Source organism: Pithys albifrons, chromosome 3, assembly GCF_047495875.1.
Source record: "Pithys albifrons albifrons isolate INPA30051 chromosome 3, PitAlb_v1, whole genome shotgun sequence".
NCBI classification, from domain to species: domain Eukaryota; kingdom Metazoa; phylum Chordata; class Aves; order Passeriformes; family Thamnophilidae; genus Pithys; species Pithys albifrons.
The window spans coordinates 96,066,995-96,084,757 of record NC_092460.1 but is presented as its reverse complement, the minus strand read 5'-3'; the positions used below and the strand labels follow the sequence as shown (position 1 = coordinate 96,084,757).

General features: G+C 43.8%; 1 protein-coding gene across 5 annotated transcripts in view; it reads right to left on the bottom strand.

Moving 5' to 3' along the window:
- Positions 1–17,763, bottom strand: part of UPF2 (UPF2 regulator of nonsense mediated mRNA decay) — a 60,230-nt gene that overhangs the window by 42,324 nt on the left and 143 nt on the right. For 2 of the 5 annotated variants that reach the window (XM_071552812.1, XM_071552817.1), the window contains exons 2-4: positions 11,664–12,037; positions 9,267–10,046; positions 4,803–4,963 (exon numbers count right to left, since the gene is read on the bottom strand). In XM_071552812.1, coding sequence (XP_071408913.1) covers positions 4,803–4,963; positions 9,267–10,046; positions 11,664–12,022 — 1,300 coding nt within the window. In that variant the 5' untranslated portion in view covers positions 12,023–12,037. Of the gene's footprint in view, positions 1–4,802; positions 4,964–9,266; positions 10,047–11,663; positions 12,038–15,936; positions 15,990–16,088; positions 16,322–17,467; positions 17,632–17,763 lie in introns of those variants that run through there. The other 3 variants (XM_071552815.1, XM_071552813.1, XM_071552816.1) reach the window with 3 other exon arrangements.

Here is a 17,763-nt window from a genome sequence, read left to right as displayed (position 1 = left end):
AGCTTTTTTTTTTTTTTTTTTTTTTTTTTTCTTTTCTTTTCTCTCCTCTGTTCATTTGTTTCTTTGTCTCTTTCTACCTTTCCCCCCAGCTTAAGGCAGTCATGCCTCCCAGAAAAGTGAAAGCTGTTGCTCCTGTTACCAGTAGAGGGGTGTCAATACAGACAGAACCCTCTAAAAAGGATGCAGCCACTCAGGCCTCCGGCTGCATAGACTGTCTGAGCCTGGACCTACTACCAGAGGACAGTATGAGAAGTGCCTGCATACGATGTGAGCAGGTGAACGATTTGCTGGGTCTGGTGGCAGAGCTAAAGGAAGAGGTTGATAGGCTCAGAAACATAAGGGAGAGTGAAAGGGAAATTGACTGGTGGAGTCACACCCTTTCCACCCCTAAGGAAGCCCAGCAGGAGGTGGTGAAGCCCAGCCCCTCCTGCCATCAGGCAGACGGAACAAACCATAGGGTTGGGGATGAATGGAAACAGGTGCCTGGTCAGAGAGGCAAAAACACCCCCTCTCGACCCCTTTCACCTGCCAGGGTGCCCTTAAAAAACAGGTATATGGCCCTGGACTCGGGCAGTCTGTTGGAGGACAGTCAGGAGGAGGATCTATCTACAAGATCTTCTGGTTACCCCCAGCCTACCGGACGGGTTACGACTACAGGTAAGAGAAAAAAGAGAAGGGTTGTTGTAATAGGTGACTCCCTTCTGAGAGGAACTGAGGGCCCTATATGTCGGCCAGACCCGTCCCACAGGGAAGTTTGCTGCCTTCCTGGGGCCAGGGTGAGGGATATTACCAAAAAACTTCCTAAACTTATCCAACCCTCAGACTATTACCCACTGTTGGTTGTCCAGGTTGGAAGTGATGACATTAATAAAAGGAGTACCAGAGTAATTAAAAAAGATTTCAAGGCACTGGCCCGATCTCTTCAGGGGACAGGAGCACAGGTAGTAATTGCCTCAGTTCCTGTGCTAGCTGGGATGAATGAGGAGAGGTTTAGGAAAGCCCAGCTTACCAACAGGTGGCTTAGGGGATGGTGCTATCGTCAAAATTTTGGGTTTTTTGATCATGGCGCGAACTCCGTGTTGCCCAGTCTCATCAAAGCAGATGGGCTTCATTTATCTAGGGAGGGCAAAAGAACTGTAGCCCATAAGTTGGCAGGGTTAGTTAGGAGGGCTTTAAACTAGGTTTGAAGGGGGAAGGGACGGCAACTGGGCTCTCCAGAGACAGGCCTAAGAGCATAGAGCCTGAGTTGAGAATGAAATCAATGGCCCAGCTGAAGTGCATGTACACCAATGCGCGCAGTATGGGAAACAAACAAGAGGAGCTGGAAGCCATAGTGCAGCAGGAAAACTATGACATAGTTGCTGTCACAGAAACGTGGTGGGATGAATCACATGACTGGAGTGCTGCTATGGGGGGCTACAAGCTCTTCAGAAAAGACAGGCAGGGAAGGAGAGGTGGAGGGGTGGCTTTATATGTTAGAGAGTCTCTTGACTCTGTTGAAGTTGAGGTCAGCAGTGACAAGGTTGAGTGCCTGTGGGCCAGAATCAGGGGCAAGGCCAACAAGGCTGACACCCTTGTGGGTGTCTGTTACAGACCACCCAACCAGGATGATGAAGGGGATGAATTATTCTACAAGCAGCTGGCAGATGTCTCAAAATCTCCAGCCCTTGTTCTTGTGGGTGACTTTAACCTGCCAGATATCTGCTGGGAGCTTCATACTGCAGAGAAGAGGCAGTCAAGGAGGTTCCTGGAGTGTATAGAGGACAATTTCCTTCATCAACTGGTAAATGAGCCTACCAGGGGGAAGGCCCTGCTAGACCTACTGTTTACAAACAGAGAGGGGCTGGTAGATGATGTAGTGGTTGGAGGCCGCCTGGGGCATAGTGACCATGAAATAATAGAATTTTCAGTCCTCAGGGATGTAAGGAGAGTCACCATTAAAACCTCTACCTTGGACTTTCGGAGAGCAGATTTTGGCCTATTCAAAGAACTGATTCAGAGCATACCCTGGGAAACAACCCTTAAAGGTAAGGGGGTCCAGGAGGGATGGACATGTTTTAAGAGGGAGATTTTGAATGCACAGCAACAGGCTGTCCCAGTGTGCCGAAAGGCCAGCCGGAGGGGAAGACAGCCAGCTTGGTTAAATAGGGAGATTCTGCAAGAAATCAGGGATAAAAAGAAAGTTTACAGACTATGGAAAAAAGGGCTGGCTACTTATGAAGAATTTACAGATAGAGCTAGGTCATGCAGGAAAAAAAATAGGGAAAGAAAAGTGGAATTTGAAGTAAATTTGGCTATTTCAGTTAGGGATAACAAAAAGTCCTTTTATAAATACATTAATAACAAAAAGAGGGGCAAGGAAAACCTCCATTCTCTGTTGGACTTGGAGGGAAATATAGTTAAGGAAGATGAGGAGAAGGCTGAGGTACTTAACACCTACTTTGCCTCAGTTTTCACCAGTAAGACAGGTGGCCCTCAAGACAACTGGCCTCTGGAGCTGGTAGACAGGGAGAGGGAGCTGAATACCCCTCCTGTATTCCAGGAGGAAATAGTGACCGACTTACTGAGCCAGCTGGATCCTAACAAGTCTATGGGACCAGACGGGATCCATCCCAGGGTGATGAAGGAGCTGGCAGAAGAGCTTGCCAAACCGCTCTCCATCATCTTCCAACAGTCCTGGCTCTCTGGGGAGGTCCCAGATGATTGGAGGTTGGCCAATGTCACCCCAATCCACAAAAAGGGCTGCAAGCAGGACCCTGGCAACTACAGGCCTGTCAGCCTGACCTCTGTGCCTGGCAGGGTTATGGAGCAGTTCATCCTGAGTGCAATCACACAGCACCTTCAGGGTGGACAAGGGATTAGACCCAGCCAGCATGGGTTTAGGAGGGGCAGGTCCTGTCTGACCAACCTGATCTCTTTCTACGATCAGGTGACCCACCTGGTGGATGAGGGGAAGGCTGTGGATGTGGTCTATCTGGACTTCAGCAAGGCCTTTGACACGGTCTCCCATAATATACTCCTGAAAAAGCTGGTAGCCCATGGCTTAGACAAGTGTAGCCTCTCCTGGATTAAGAGCTGGCTGGAGGGTCGGGCCCAGAGAGTGCTGGTGAACGGAGCTGCATCCAGCTGGCGGCCAGTCACCAGTGGTGTTCCCCAGGGGTCTGTGTTGGGTCCAGTCCTGTTTAACATCTTTATTGATGATTTAGATGAGGGGATTGAGTCCATCATCAGCAAATTTGCTGATGACACCAAGTTGGGAGGGAGTGTCGACCTGCTGGAAGGCAGGAGGGCTCTGCAGAGGGATCTGGATAGACTTGAGAGATGGGCTGATTCCAATGGGATGAAGTTCAACAAGGCCAAGTGCCGGGTCCTGCACTTTGGCCACAACAACCCCCTGCAGCGCTACAGGCTGGGCACAGAGTGGCTGGAGAGCAGCCAGGCAGAAAAGGACCTTGGAGTACTAATTGACAGGAAGCTCAACATGAGTCAACAGTGTGCCCAGGTGGCCAAGAAGGCCAATGGGATCCTGTCCTGTATCAAAAATAGTGTGGCCAGCAGGACCAGGGAAGTGATCCTTCCCCTGTACTCTGCATTGGTGAGGCCACACCTTGAGTACTGTGTTCAGTTCTGGGCCCCTCAGTTCAGAAAGGATATTGAGATGCTGGAGCGGGTCCAGAGAAGAGCAACAAGGCTGGTGAAGGGACTGGAGCACAAGTCCTATGGGGAGAGGCTGAGGGAGCTGGGGTTGTTTAGCCTGGAGAAGAGGAGGCTCAGAGGTGACCTCATCACTGTCTATAACTACCTGAAGGGAAGTTATAGCCAGGTGGGGGCTGGTCTCTTCTCCCAGGCACTCAGCAATAGAACAAGGGGGCATGGGCTTAAGCTCTGCCAGGGGAAATTTAAGTTGGATATCAGAAAAAAATTTTTTACAGAGAGAGTAATCAGGCATTGGAATGGGCTGCCCGGAGAGGTGGTGGATTCACCATCCCTAGAGATCTTTAAATGCAGATTGGACGTGGCGCTGGGTGCCATGATCTAGTAAATGAGCTAGAGTTGGACCAAGGGTTGGACTCGATGATCTTGGAGGTCTTTTCCAGCCCAATCGATTCTATGATTCTATGATTCTATGATTGAAAGTAATCACTTTGAGTATGATGAACTGCAACCCCACTGAATTTTAAGAATGAAGTTTAGAAAGAGTAGTTTTCAATTCGAGAAATACAACTTTTTTAAGCTCAAGATCTTTTCAGGCAAAAGATACACTCATGATTTCAACAACATCTCAACTAATCTCAAATTTTAAAGGCACTGAGCAGTTGTGTCAGCTAAAGCTGCACCTCTGCTCAGCAGGTCAGACAGACACACTTGGTGCCTTCTCTGCCCCAACACTGTTCCTGCTCATAACATTGTGACTCAAAAGACACTTCAAGCCTATTTTTGAACAACATCAGCTTTTAAAACTCTTTAAACTTTTTAAATATTCAAAACTGCACAACATTGAATGGAAAGGGTCAGGTTAAAAACATTTTTGATTTTCCATTTATTACTATTTTACGTGAAACAAATCTAAAGAGATATTAAGTCACCACAACTACACAGCATATACAACACTTATGGTTACATGTTAGGCTTAATTACTTTAATGAAACCCCCAAAGTATTATGCATTCACTGCTATCCCTCAGGGGGAAAGCCTAAATGACACAAAGCCAGTAGAAACACACATCAGGGAGAGGGTTTGATGAGTTTCCCCCCATCCAAGCCAGGCCCAGCCCTGTTTACTCGCTCCAGAACGTGGCTCACCCTCAGGCGTTGGTTTCTCCTGGGGAAGGTCAGGCATGTTTTCATCCAAGAGATCAGCCAGAGACTGAGAATTTGCCAACAGCTTCTGATAGGACATTGCAAATTCCTCATATTGCTTGTGCCGATCTTCACTCAGCTCCCCCTTGGAGTGCAGAATGCGCCTACAGAAAACAAAGTGACAGTAAGACAACCTTTTCACTTTGAAGTGTATTCCACTAGGAATTTCTATGAGCAGAGTCAACCTGCCCTTCTCAAGGGAACTGAGAATTCTAGTGTAGATTGCGAGAACAAAAATCTGTTATTTTCCCAAAGCACACTGAGTTTCCAACTTCAATCCCCCTGAGGACTGTAGAGCCACAGAAGCTCTGCCTGCAAGGTCCAAAGAGAAAGGCCAACTTACTTTTTGCCATGATTATGCTAGAACAGTCCTGTACCATGAAAAAACATGAAAACCAGATCAAAGTTGCTTTGCACTTGTAACAATGTTTCCATATTGCTTAAATGATTACATGGGCTATCAGCACCTGGAAGCTCAAAAAAATCCTGCATGTTAAATGCAGCCCATTGACTTTCCAATAAACAAAGTTATTTCAAGACTATTAGTCCAAATTAAGAGCAGTTACATTTGTTTTTTTCAGTTGCTCTTTTTTTCTTTTAGGAAACTATTCATAGTTGCTTTAAATTATCAATTTTTAAATTGGGATCTGTTGTCAAAGGCAACTTGCATTTGAAGGAACAACCACTGCTTAAAGTGCAGAGTAAAGTGGATTCAGAGTTCAGGCACAACAGCACAACTCTGTTTTCTTATCAAACTATAGTTAAAGCCATCTTGACATTTTGACCAAAAATCAAGAACATTCAGTGATTTAATCAAATTCACAAAACAAGGTAATCTCTGCTAGTACAAAGCTCACCACAGAAGTCTGATCAAAGACTGCCATCCTTGATTTTGGCCTAAGAATAAGCTGTCTGCTCATGAGCAGTGTCCCAGTTTATCCCACACTATGGCTCCTGGGAAGTGCCTTTTCCCATCTAGCACAATCCATTCAGCTGCTCTGCGTGGGCACTTCTCACACTGATGAGGCACAGTCAGTTCTCTCTCTACCAGCAGGGCCAGCTGAGCTGTGTGGGGACCAACTACAGCCAAGATCCAAACCGGCTCAGATCAAACACGGACTTCCAAAGGGCAGCTGACACAATGAGCCTGCCTACCAAAATTCCAGTTGGTTTTACAGCAGCTTGAGCAATGTCAGTAAGATGGGAGAGGCTGGAACCACTGACAAGGCACCCTGCACTGACATAAAAGCATCAAAACTCTGAAAAAATGCCCCAATTCCTGAAGCAGGTTGTAACATTACATCATCATTTTTATGGTTCCATTACCATCAGGCTTTCATTAAGGAGTAGCGATGCAATCACAGTCTTGTCAAAAGACACAAATATTTTGTGGCACAAAAATTCTAAAGTACTCGAAGCAACGTAAGTTGAGGGATATCAATCTTGGGTTCTTTCCAGTTCTAGGTTAGTTATAAAACAAAGTCATCTTTGTACACAACAGATTCACAGGGCCAGCAACAAAGTCCCTCAGATCTGCTCAGGACCAGAAGTGCACACAGGTGTCTCCCCACAGGGCAAGAAACAGCAATGCTGGCAAAGTTCTGTTTCTTATCCCTCTGACAAAACACACCTACATAACATGTATTACCTGCTCCTGCCAAGCAGAGCAACAAAAATTAACAGATTAAATAAGCACTGACAATTTCTAAAGTGCTGTAGTTCAGTTTGGATTCAAGAAACACGTGAAGAGCCAACTCACAGCTTTTCCATGGAGACAGCTGTCCATTATGTACATATTTTAAAGTTTAAAATACATCATGTTTATAAACATGAGCACTGATGCTCTGTGCTATTACTAAGAAAAACAAAAAAGCAAAGTGCTGTACCAACAGTACAGGAGTTTCAGTTCCCAGTTTCAGTTCCCAGAAAACGTGTTAACAAATTCAAAGAAAGCTAAAGGCACACAAAGCAAACTTTAAAAAGCAGAATTCTTTTCTGAATACAATTAAAGTACAGCACACAGCACTTGTCTTATTTCATGTCTCTTCAATGCACCACAAGGCAAGTTCAGCACATCTTAAAAACATCCCTAATGTAGACAAAGGCAGTCCTTCCAAATCTACAACTCATTTTGGAAAACTCTCTCTAGAATTTGGAAATCAAGTTGTTTCCTCACGATGACACAGCAGGACAAGTTTAGCTGTGCCTTCAGCTGTAACCAAACAACCACCAGGTTCTACTGTCAAAGCATAACCCAAGGTAGTTTTCCTAATGATCCACTTATCCAGAAACCCTTGTGTATAATAATGCTTTAATTTTACCCAAATGATTTGCAGGTAACACATACTAAAGCACTGTTAATTCAGAATATTAATTTTCAATTAACTCAACCTACCTGTGCAGATTGAGTCATTTGACAGTCACTCACTCTCCTGACACAGATAAATGTATGAGTTATTCACCTGACAAAATAACAACCTAAACACATGACACAATCGATACATAAGAGGGAACAGTTAACTCCCTGTTCATTTCATTGATTCTGGAATAAAAGTGTGAATAAAAACTGTTGCTATCAGCAAAATGGATCAGATTTTTAATACACAGAACTGTGTTATCAAATATGATTATTGGTTGCTTTTTAGAACAAAAAATCCCCAAACAACTAAACAAAAATACCCAAAAAAACCTTATCCACCCACAGAAAAAAAAACAAAAACAAAAGCAAGCAAGCAACCAGTTGCACTATCACTTTTCCCAAACCCACAGTTTAGGAAGTATTCACAGACTTCTTACCAAGCAAATTTCTGTCTTGAACTCTCACCTTGCACTGCCATAGCGTGCAAAAGGCAAGAATCTCTCTGTTACTGACATGTTATTAGGAAATAAAATTTGGTGGGAAAGTTTTTTGATGCCTTGTTTCTTTAACAAAACTGAGTCCTCAACTTTTATTAAGAAGTTAAAACAAACAGCTTAAACTTCAGAGGGATAAAATAACAAGAGTTCTCTTAATTCAGTGATAAGTGATAGTTCTTCACGTTGCTTTCCCCAAACAAAGCTTTGCACCCAAACAAAGCTTAGCACCCAAACCCACGGGGATAATTCAGATGAAGAGGTTTACAAAGAGGTCCCTTGTCTGATCTACTCAAAGCAGGCTCAATGATATCAGACCAGGCTGCTCAGGGCTCTATCCAGTCATTTTTATCCAGTTGTACAAGGAAATATTAAAGTATATTTCCCCCTCCCAGATCACTTACATTCTTCCTTCTAGGTTTCTTAACATACTTCATATCTCTTGGAATAATTTTTTGCTTTATTTCCTAACACACAGACTTTGTAACACCCACTCAGTGAAATACCAGCCCGAATCAATGTGCCCAGAACCAACTACAACTGTGAAAGTATAAAGATTCATATTTATCAACTTTAAAAAAATGACTAAGTCGATAACACACTTTAAACTAATCGGGTACTTGTAGAAACAATAGTACCTCAAAAGTCAGCTTATAGTCCTGTGAAATACAACACCTGGCTGGCTGAGACCAGATAGGACTGCAGCACAAAATCCATCAGCACAATGATCCTTGGTTTGGAAACATGAAATTTTAATGTATTCCAACCATATAATGACTCTGGACTCAGGTCCAGCCTTTTAGTTGAAACCTGTGCCTATACCCAGTAACATGCTGATTTCTTTCTGTGTGGAATGCCCCCAAAAAGGATTTAAGAATGACTCTGTTCTAAGACCAACAGCTGGGTTTGGGCTGGCTCCAATAATGACAGTTCAGGGTGGCTTAAAGAGAACAATTATTAAACAATGTGAACATGGTAGAAAAAAGTTATTTAGATCCCACAGCTGTGTATATTCATGCCCTGCAATGTTAGTATTACATACAGACATCTAAGAGGATTTGAATCAAATTGTCTACACTATTTTAATATAATATAAAATTTGCCCACCTTGAAGTGTAATGGGTACCTTGTTAATCTGAACTAATTTTTCCTCCATGCTGATACACTAAAAAAGTAAACAAGCCAAGCCATTGTGGCATATGCTCTCTTAGACAAATGTGGGTGGAAAGGGAGAACTCAGACTGTGCCAACTGGAAAAGGACAGTACCAGCTGGAAAGGCAGCACTGCTCTCACACTGATAAGGAAATAGAGTAAAGAGAAGTAAAGCTAAAGGTCAACCTCCCTTTTCTTTAAAGGTATTTGAAGAGTCTATTTGGTCTTTGCTTTTTAAGCATTCAGAACAAATTTAGAACTTTTCTTAGATACAATGCAGGACACACTTATCTTCCACAAACTGCTAATAGACTTGGTTTATAAATACTGTAATAAATGTAAGAATTTAATAAATAAACTATTTTAAAATTCATAAATAAAAAGCAATGTTCAAGTGTCACCTGTTTTGTCTTTCAGTATTTTGTAGCTCCCTGTGGTCCCTTTTCAGGTGTTTGGTCAAAGACGTAAAATATTCCTTCAATAAATTCTGGAAGGGTTGTTGTTTCTCTGGGCTAATTATCTCACTAGGAGGAAAGCTCAAGTTAAACTTCTCTGCAACAGTTTTTACTTTCCTTGGTACCAAACCAGCAATGTCATCTCCACAGTGCCGACAAAAGCTGATAACCACAGAAACGTGAGTGTGGGATTCCCGGTCAGCGTTAATAATGTTTTTAAGCTGCTCATAGATTAAAGACAGACCCTCCTTGTCAGTGAAAATCCCAACTATTGTCAATTCTGCAATGAAACGCAGATCAGTTCTTAACTTGGTAATGTTGGGAGTCTTCTCTTCTTTCCTTGCTTCAAAATGTTTTTTCCAAGCCTGAAGCAAGGAAGGAGCAAAATCAGCGTATCGTTGGTGGAAGAGGGAGCACAAGTGCACGGCGCAGTTCACATCCGAGATCTTCAGCTTGGCCTCCACAATAGAAGCTACTGCTTCTGCAATGTATTTGCTTAAATTCAGGCTATTAAAGTCATGGGACAAGGAGTCCCTTTGTTGCTCTGTGATGGTTTTTAGCTTCTTAACAAAAGCTGTGTTCTTCTTCAGACTGGAGTCCAGCCTGCTGAAGAAGTTTTCCTCGGGACGATTGTCCGGCGCATTCTGGTTTTTGCTGCGGAGCTCCTTCCTTGCCTGATGGCGCTCCCAGGCCTCCTGATGGAGCTGATGTGCTTCCTCTTTTTCCCTAAGAGACATAAAAATCAGTCATTTTTGTTACAGGACAAAATGTTTTGTTACTTGCAGGGTACCAGTTCAAAAGGAAAAAGGTCATAGTTGGAAACACTTCAGCATTTCTAAACACAATTTCCCTTCAATACTCTCTTCTTAAATATTTACCAAGCTAATCCTAGAAAGCTAAAGCATCTACTTCATAAACTCTGTGTAATTTTTGTAATGCAAAAGGCAAGTACTGCTTGTTACAAAAAAGAATTCTCAAATATTTCTATGCAGAACATATTAATCCCAACAGACTTCAAAAATATAAACATGAAACTCAGTTTACTCCAGATGGAGATGAAGTTTGTTTAGAAGAGGACAACAGTCTTTCAACACGTCACTCTGTAATACAGTTAATGGAAATCTTTTATTTCCAGACTACTGAAATTACACAGAAAACATTAAATTGGTGAAATACATCTGTCCTAAATAGAATTTGGCCATCACATTGCCTCAATGTTAAAAGTGTCATTCCAGACATAAGAATGTCCAGAATCTCAGCTTTATTGGTCTAAAGATGTCATCTCCAACACTGCAGTACCCTTGGACACATACTAAGAAACACTGTCTTGGTAATATCACATTGCCAGGTTACATTCTGGGTTTGCCATCCAGCTATCAATTGTCTGTATTTGATTAAAAGACCAGTCATTCCTCACAGCAGATTTGCCCCTGTTATGGTCCACAGACCTGCTAGAATATGTATTCCAAACTTTATGGTGCTAACACCTCTCCATCTTAAAAGAAAGTGCTTCTTTATTGTGCTGACTTGGGCTGGGACAGAGTTAATTCTCTTCACAGTGTACGGGGCTGGTTTGGATTTGTGCTGTTGATAACACAGGGATGTTTTCATTATTGCTGGGCAGGGCTCACACACAGTCAAGGCCTTTCCTGCCCCTCACCACACCCTGCTAAGCGAGGAGGCTGCAGGTGCACAGGGAGTTGGGAGGGGACACAGCTGGGACAGTGATCCCAACTGACCCGAGGGATATCCCAGACCACACAATTCCACATACAAATCTGGGGGAAGGAGGAAGGTCAGGGATGTTCAGAGTGATGGAGCTTGTCTTCCCAAGTCACTGTTACATTGGATGGAGTCCTACTGTCCCAGGGATGGCTGAACACCTGCCTTCCCGGGGGAAGTGGGGAACAAATGCCTAGCATTGCTTTGCATGCATGCATAGCTTTTCCTTTATCTATTTAACTGCCTTTATGTCAATGCACAAGTTTTCTCACTTTTACTGTTCTGATTCTCTTCTCCATCCTGTTGAGGGCAGTCAGTGACTGTGGGGCTGAGTTGCCAACTGGAGCTAAACCATGACATTCATTCAAGCACAATTGTGCATTACATGGTCATCACATGCACAACATCATCAAAGCCCCATATTAGAAACTAAATAACAGAGGTTACAAGTGAAAACTCAAAACTATGTAGAAGCATACTCAGCCAGCCACGTAAAACTTACAACACTCCACGCAACTTCTTAAAAGTAACTCAAACTGTTCATCTTTTATAATTCTGCTCACAATCCTGGTGGTAGAACTACAGTATCTGGCACAATTAAACCATTAAAAGACAACTTACTTCAGTTGAGCAGCTGCTTCTTCTTGTTTCTTTTTCTCTTCCTCCTCTTGTTTCTTTTTCTCCTCTTCCTCAAGTTTCTTTTTTTCTTCTTCTTCTTTCTTCTTTTGTTCCTCTTCTGCCTTTACTTTATCCTCTTCTTTTTTCTTCCGCTCCTTGTCTTCCTTCTTTCTTTTATCCTCTTCCATTTTCTTCTTTTTATCTTCAGGAACCTTTAAAGTCTCTCTCTTCATGCCAACCTTGATATCTTCTTTTGGCTTGTCCCTGGTGCTCACTGGTCTCCTTTCACTAAGTTCTTTGTTATTTAGCTGAGATTCCTTTTCTTCCATATTTGCTGGCTTTTTGCGCTCCGCTGGCATCATGTTACCCAGGCAAACCTGCACAATCACAGGAAAAAAGTACCTTTACAATGCTGTTCAGTAATTTTACACAGCCTACCCATATTCAATTAACTCATCAGAGTAAACATTTAAGTTTTCTTGAACTAAGGAATGGACTTAACAGGTAAAAACTACTCATTTTGTAATAGTTTTGTACTGCAAAGTTGTCTCCAGCCTGACTTGTGAAGTAAAAGCATCTCAAGTTTCTACAACGCAAGAAATACAAGATCTTGGAATATAAACTGAAATCCATCTGAAAATAATCAAGACTGATGAAAGCAAACTATCCCCAACCTAAAAATAATTAAGTATTTGATACATCAGCATGTACCTGACATTTCTACACATCTCCTAAGAGTTCTCCCCCTTCCACTGCTTAGGATCACGCAGGTTGGATGGGACCTCAAGTAGTTCAACCTCCTGCTCAAAGCAGGGTCAGCAATGAGGTCAGACAAGACTATTCCAGTCTTGCAAACTGCCAAAGGAGGAAACTGCACAACCTTTCTGGCCAACCTGCTCCAATGCCTGACTCTCCACTGTGAAAAGGCATCATCTTGCTTCCTTCTTTCCTCACCCCTCCCAAGGTTTCCCAGGCCATCTCCAGGACTCTTCCCCAACACTCAGCTCAAGCAGCAGCTGAAGAGTGAGCTGTGCTAAGCTGGACACACAAACCTCCCTGCCAGCAGAACAAATGGAAATAATATCAGAAAGGCTGCAATTATGAAGAGTTATCAAAGCTAAATTCCTCTCTCCTTCTACTCAACCAACATTTTGTAGGAGCTTTAGTCTCTTTGGGGTTCCCAGCCCTCTGAGCTTTGGTTTCACTTCGCTAAAGATACAAAAGGTAACACACACTGAACACCAAAGGGTAAAAATCACAGAATACTTTTGATCAGAAGGAAACTGTGGAGGACACCTAATTCAGCCCCTTGCTCCAAGCAGGTCCAATCAGATCAAGGAATTGGCTATCTAAGATTTTAGTATCTCCATGGACAGAAATGCAATGGCCCCTTCTGGGCTCCTTTTTTCAGTACCAGAATAACCACACTGTGAAAAAACTTTTCCTGGAATTTGCTATGCCCCATCTTATATCTGTCTCTTTTCATGCTCCCCCTGTGCAGCTCTGAGAAGCAGCAGCTCCACCTTCTTTATCCTCTCCTGTTTGACTGTTCTAAGACAATAATAAGATGTCCCCCTCTCCTCTTACAGATTAAGAAACCCTCAAGTTCTCCCAGTTTCTCTTAACCTACGTTGTTCTCCAGCCTCCTTATGTTCTTGGTGGCCCTCCAGCATGTCAATGGCTTTCTTGGGAACAGAGAATCCACCTCTGCATGTGGTGCTCAGATGTGGTTTTGTAAGTACCAAACAGAGGGGGAAGACTCACCTCCTTCAGCCTGATGGGTAACAGCTGGTACTACAGCCTGGAATGCAGCTGTCCCTAATGGAGGGCACTCTGCTGACTCATGGCAGGCTCAGATGGGCCAAACAGGACCACAAGAACCAATTAGAGCCACCTAAGCTTTATTTACTTCATTCTACATTGATTTCTTAAAGCCAAAAATAATTTTCACCTATTCACATGCTTCAAGTTAAATGTATATATAGGTGGGATTGATGGGACACCATTGCATTGACCCCTTCTGAAGAACCATCACTTTGTTTTTATCAGTAACACCCCTTTGACTTCCAATCGCCACCCCTACTTTTGCCTTTCTGACATTTAACTGTGACTGGATGATGAAAAACATGCTAAATTCAGATTTCCTGCATCTACTCTGAGTAGATAATGAGACATTTGCATTTTGATCTAATGTAGGGAGCTCCTAGTATTATTTTTAACTATTGTGAAACATATTTCTAAATAAGACACCACAATAAAGAAAATTTCTGTTTTTAACTATTTCACATTTTCTCCCCCACCTCCCAAACAGTAGATGACAGATTCACATACTGACTATCCCACCCATATGGAATTCTGTGTTACAGTATTTAAGGTGCTTGTCCAGGTTTCTGAAGCAAAAATTATTTGCAAAAATTCAGTGTATTCAGATGTGGGCAGTGACAACTTACCAACTGGAAACCTATGCAGGACTTGGCCTATTTGACAGCAACTGGCAACAGCACCAAAGAAGAAATGGCTCTGACACTGATTTATGGAAATCAAATCAGCATTGCTTAAACAAGCACCAGCAAATTTGGCTCCCTAATGTATGTTTACAGCTAAAAGATTTCACATCTCAAGACCTCAGAACTACTTGGACTTTAAAAACACTGAACTACACCATCTTAAAATGATGTAGAAATCATCTTATTATGAAATCAGAATTGATCTGAAGAGGGAAGGGGGCAAACAAAACCCAACTGATGAAACAGCCCCCCAAAACTTTTCATATTAGAAGGGTGAATTAATGTTTTCTGTATCTGTAGGTCAGTTAAGTGGGACCTGTTCCTCACAGCTCCATCTGGGAGATGAAAATCCTCTGTATGTCCTGTTTCAAAAGCAACAATAACTATTTATGAGTCTTTTCTCGCTATGAATCCACATTGGAAATTCCATTGGTTTAAAACAACTAAATACTCTCTCCCACTATTTTTTAAAAAGGGGTTTGCAAGGGATGCTTTTAGCATTTAGACATCACCACACCTCACTAGTAGGGTGTGCATTAGAACATTGTAGGAGACTCCAATAATTATATTAAAATGTTTTTCACCAACAAGTCCATTAAATGAAAGAAAAAAAAGAGTAACAAATTCATTTTAAGAAGATAAATAATTGGATTCTGAAAGACACCAAATTGAAAGTTGCATTTCAAAGAAAGACATTAGGAGAAAAGGGTTGTTGATGATTAAAGAAATGCTGGAAAAGCATGTCACAATTCCAATACTCTGGCTTCTATCTTTGCCCCCCACCTACTGTCAGTAAGGTAATTCAATTATAATTTGGGAAAAACAAACAAAAAGCCTAACAAAACCACCACAGAACAAAACATCCAGCTACCCAGGTAACTTTTCAACAACATGATCACTCACCAAAACCATGACACTTCTTAAGTTCTTAGTGAATTTAGTAACTCAGAATTCTGAGTTTGATGTTTTCTTATATAAAAGCAAAATAGAGAAGATAAAAAGAACAGGCATGGAGCATAATCAGGCACATTATGATTCCAACCAAAAGGCAGCATTTCCCACATTTTCCCCATGAACACTGGTGACCAAAACCAGATTTCTATACTATAATATCCCAGAGCAGGTATGTTACCAAACTCCTCCCCACCTGCTACATGTACAGCTCCTTATCTCCCAAACCTTTCCAATGGCTCTGCCAGCTCCTTGTGCCTGCAGGAGGAGGTGGAGCAGCCGCTGCCTCTGAGCCACACACAGGGAACTGCGTGTCTGATCCACGGGGCAGAGTGGAGCTACACCCAGCCCGATCCACGGGGCAGTGTGGAGCTGCACCCAACCCGATCCACGGGGCAGAGTGGAGCTGCACCCAACCCGATCCACGGGGCAGAGTGGAGCTGCACCCAACCCGATCCACGGGGCAGTGTGGAGCTACACCCAGCCTGATCCACGGGGCAGTGTGGAGCTACACCCAGCCCGATCCACGGGGCAGTGTGGAGCTACACCCAGCCTGATCCACGGGGCAGAGTGGAGCTACACCCAGCCTGATCCACGGGGCAGAGTGGAGCTACACCCAGCCTGATCCACGGGGCAGAGTGGAGCTGCACACAGGCTGATCCACTGTCCAACCACACACAGGCTGATCCTCTGAGCAGCTACACCCAGGCTAATCCACAGGCCAGTGTGGAGCTACACCCAGGCTGATCCAGCATGGAGCCTCCACTGACAAACGGTGCAGAACTGTTCCAGAACCGTCCTGTGAGCAGGACTCTCACCTGGGCAGGAATGGTGAGCCAGACCTCGATACTTTCCCTCTGCTGCCTGTTCAGACCTTCAGAGTATCTGCCTCATTGGAGTGAAACTGGCTGAAAGGCTCAGAAGTTGTGGGAAGCAGGAAAAAAAGGGAACAGACGGGCAGCAAGCTCACCTGGGTCTCATTTCCAGAGGGAATTAGGTGGAAGATACAGTTTGGTTCAAATTAAGAGAACTTCTATTCAATACCTCATGTTTATGGGAATGTGCTGATGAGAAAACACAGTAATGACATGAACTCCATAAACCAACAGACAGGACAAACCAGCACTGACAGCTGAAAATCAGGAAGAAGTGAGAAAAAAAAAAAGACAAATATCCATATGCCTTTGGGAGCCCATTTCTGTAATGGCATTTCCATGTTTTAACACTCCTTAGTTTCAACACTGTTTTTCCAGAGAAAACTACTTCTCTTTATATTTCAACATCTGACATACCTGAACTCATTTGCAGTTAAGACATTTTTAGTATACCTCAATTTCTGCTTTTTTTTCATACCATTCTTTGAATTTGAAAAACTGATAGGACTGAGTTGCTGATACTCCAGGCTCAGAAACTTAAGAAACAGGTCTTGAAATACAGAAGCAACACTTAAGAAAAAGCATTTGTGCACTTACTCTCAAAGAAATCAGTATCATATGAGGTATGCAGCAACATTAATCTACTCACAACTCAGAATAAAGGAATAAACACCAACACCTTGGCCCTCAAGTCAATCTTCCCAAGTCAGTAAGAAGTCTATTCTCACAGTCTGCATTAACATGATCCACAATGTCAATTCTTGCAAACACACATATGAGAGAAAGAAATAGAACTCTTGTTATAATAAACATATTGAGACTTTTTATGTTGGGTTTTTTTACTGTCACTAGAAATTTGATCACATAAACAGTCCTTTTTGCAGGTCCTCTACTACAAAAGTCATCCCACTTATGACTGGCTGAAAAACCTCACAGAGCAACAAAGTCCTCCATCACTAGTTATCACACCACTCTAAAGTCAGAAGTTTCAAGAAATAAAATGCAACCAGGGTTCTCCTAAAAACGAGGATAAGATTCACCTAAAAACAAGTGCATAAGAAAAATGGGGAAGGTGAGTAAAAAAACCAGGGAAGGTGCATAAGAAAAATGCTCAAGTCAGTGAGTAGAAAATAAACTTAGCCACAAGTTTTGGGAGGCGAAACCAAGAGCAGAAGCAGGAAACCACAGTGCAGAGAGAGGAACCCCCTGCGCTGGCAGCGAAGGTTCACAGAATCAGGGAATATCCTGAGCTGCTGGAAGAGACCCACAAGGATGATCTGTCCAACCCCCGGCCCTGCCCAGGACAGCGCCACGAACCACAACACGTGCCTGAGAGCGCTGCTCAAACTGAGCTCTGCCAGCCCCGGTGCTGGGGCCGCTGCCCTGGGGAGCTGTTCAGTGCCGGTGGGAAAAGAACCTTTACCCGATATCCCACCCAACCCTCCCGCGACACAACTCCAGGGCACTGACCCACCCTCAGCCCGGCCCGCCGAGCACCGGGCGCTTTCTCTTTCGTTTCCCCCGCCTCGGCCGCGGGACCCGCAGGGACGGGCCTGGCCCTGGCACGGGGGGCACCGGACGGCCCCGCTCGCTCCCCCGCGACCCAATGCCCGCTCCCGGCTGTCGCGCAGCCCTTCCCGGCCGCAGCAGCACCCCGGGAGCGGCGCGCCCCGCGCTGTCCCCGCCTCCCCGTCCCCGCCACTGCCACCGCCACCGCCACCCGAGCCCGCCCCGCCCCGGGAACCCCCCGGGACTGCCCTCCCCGCGCCG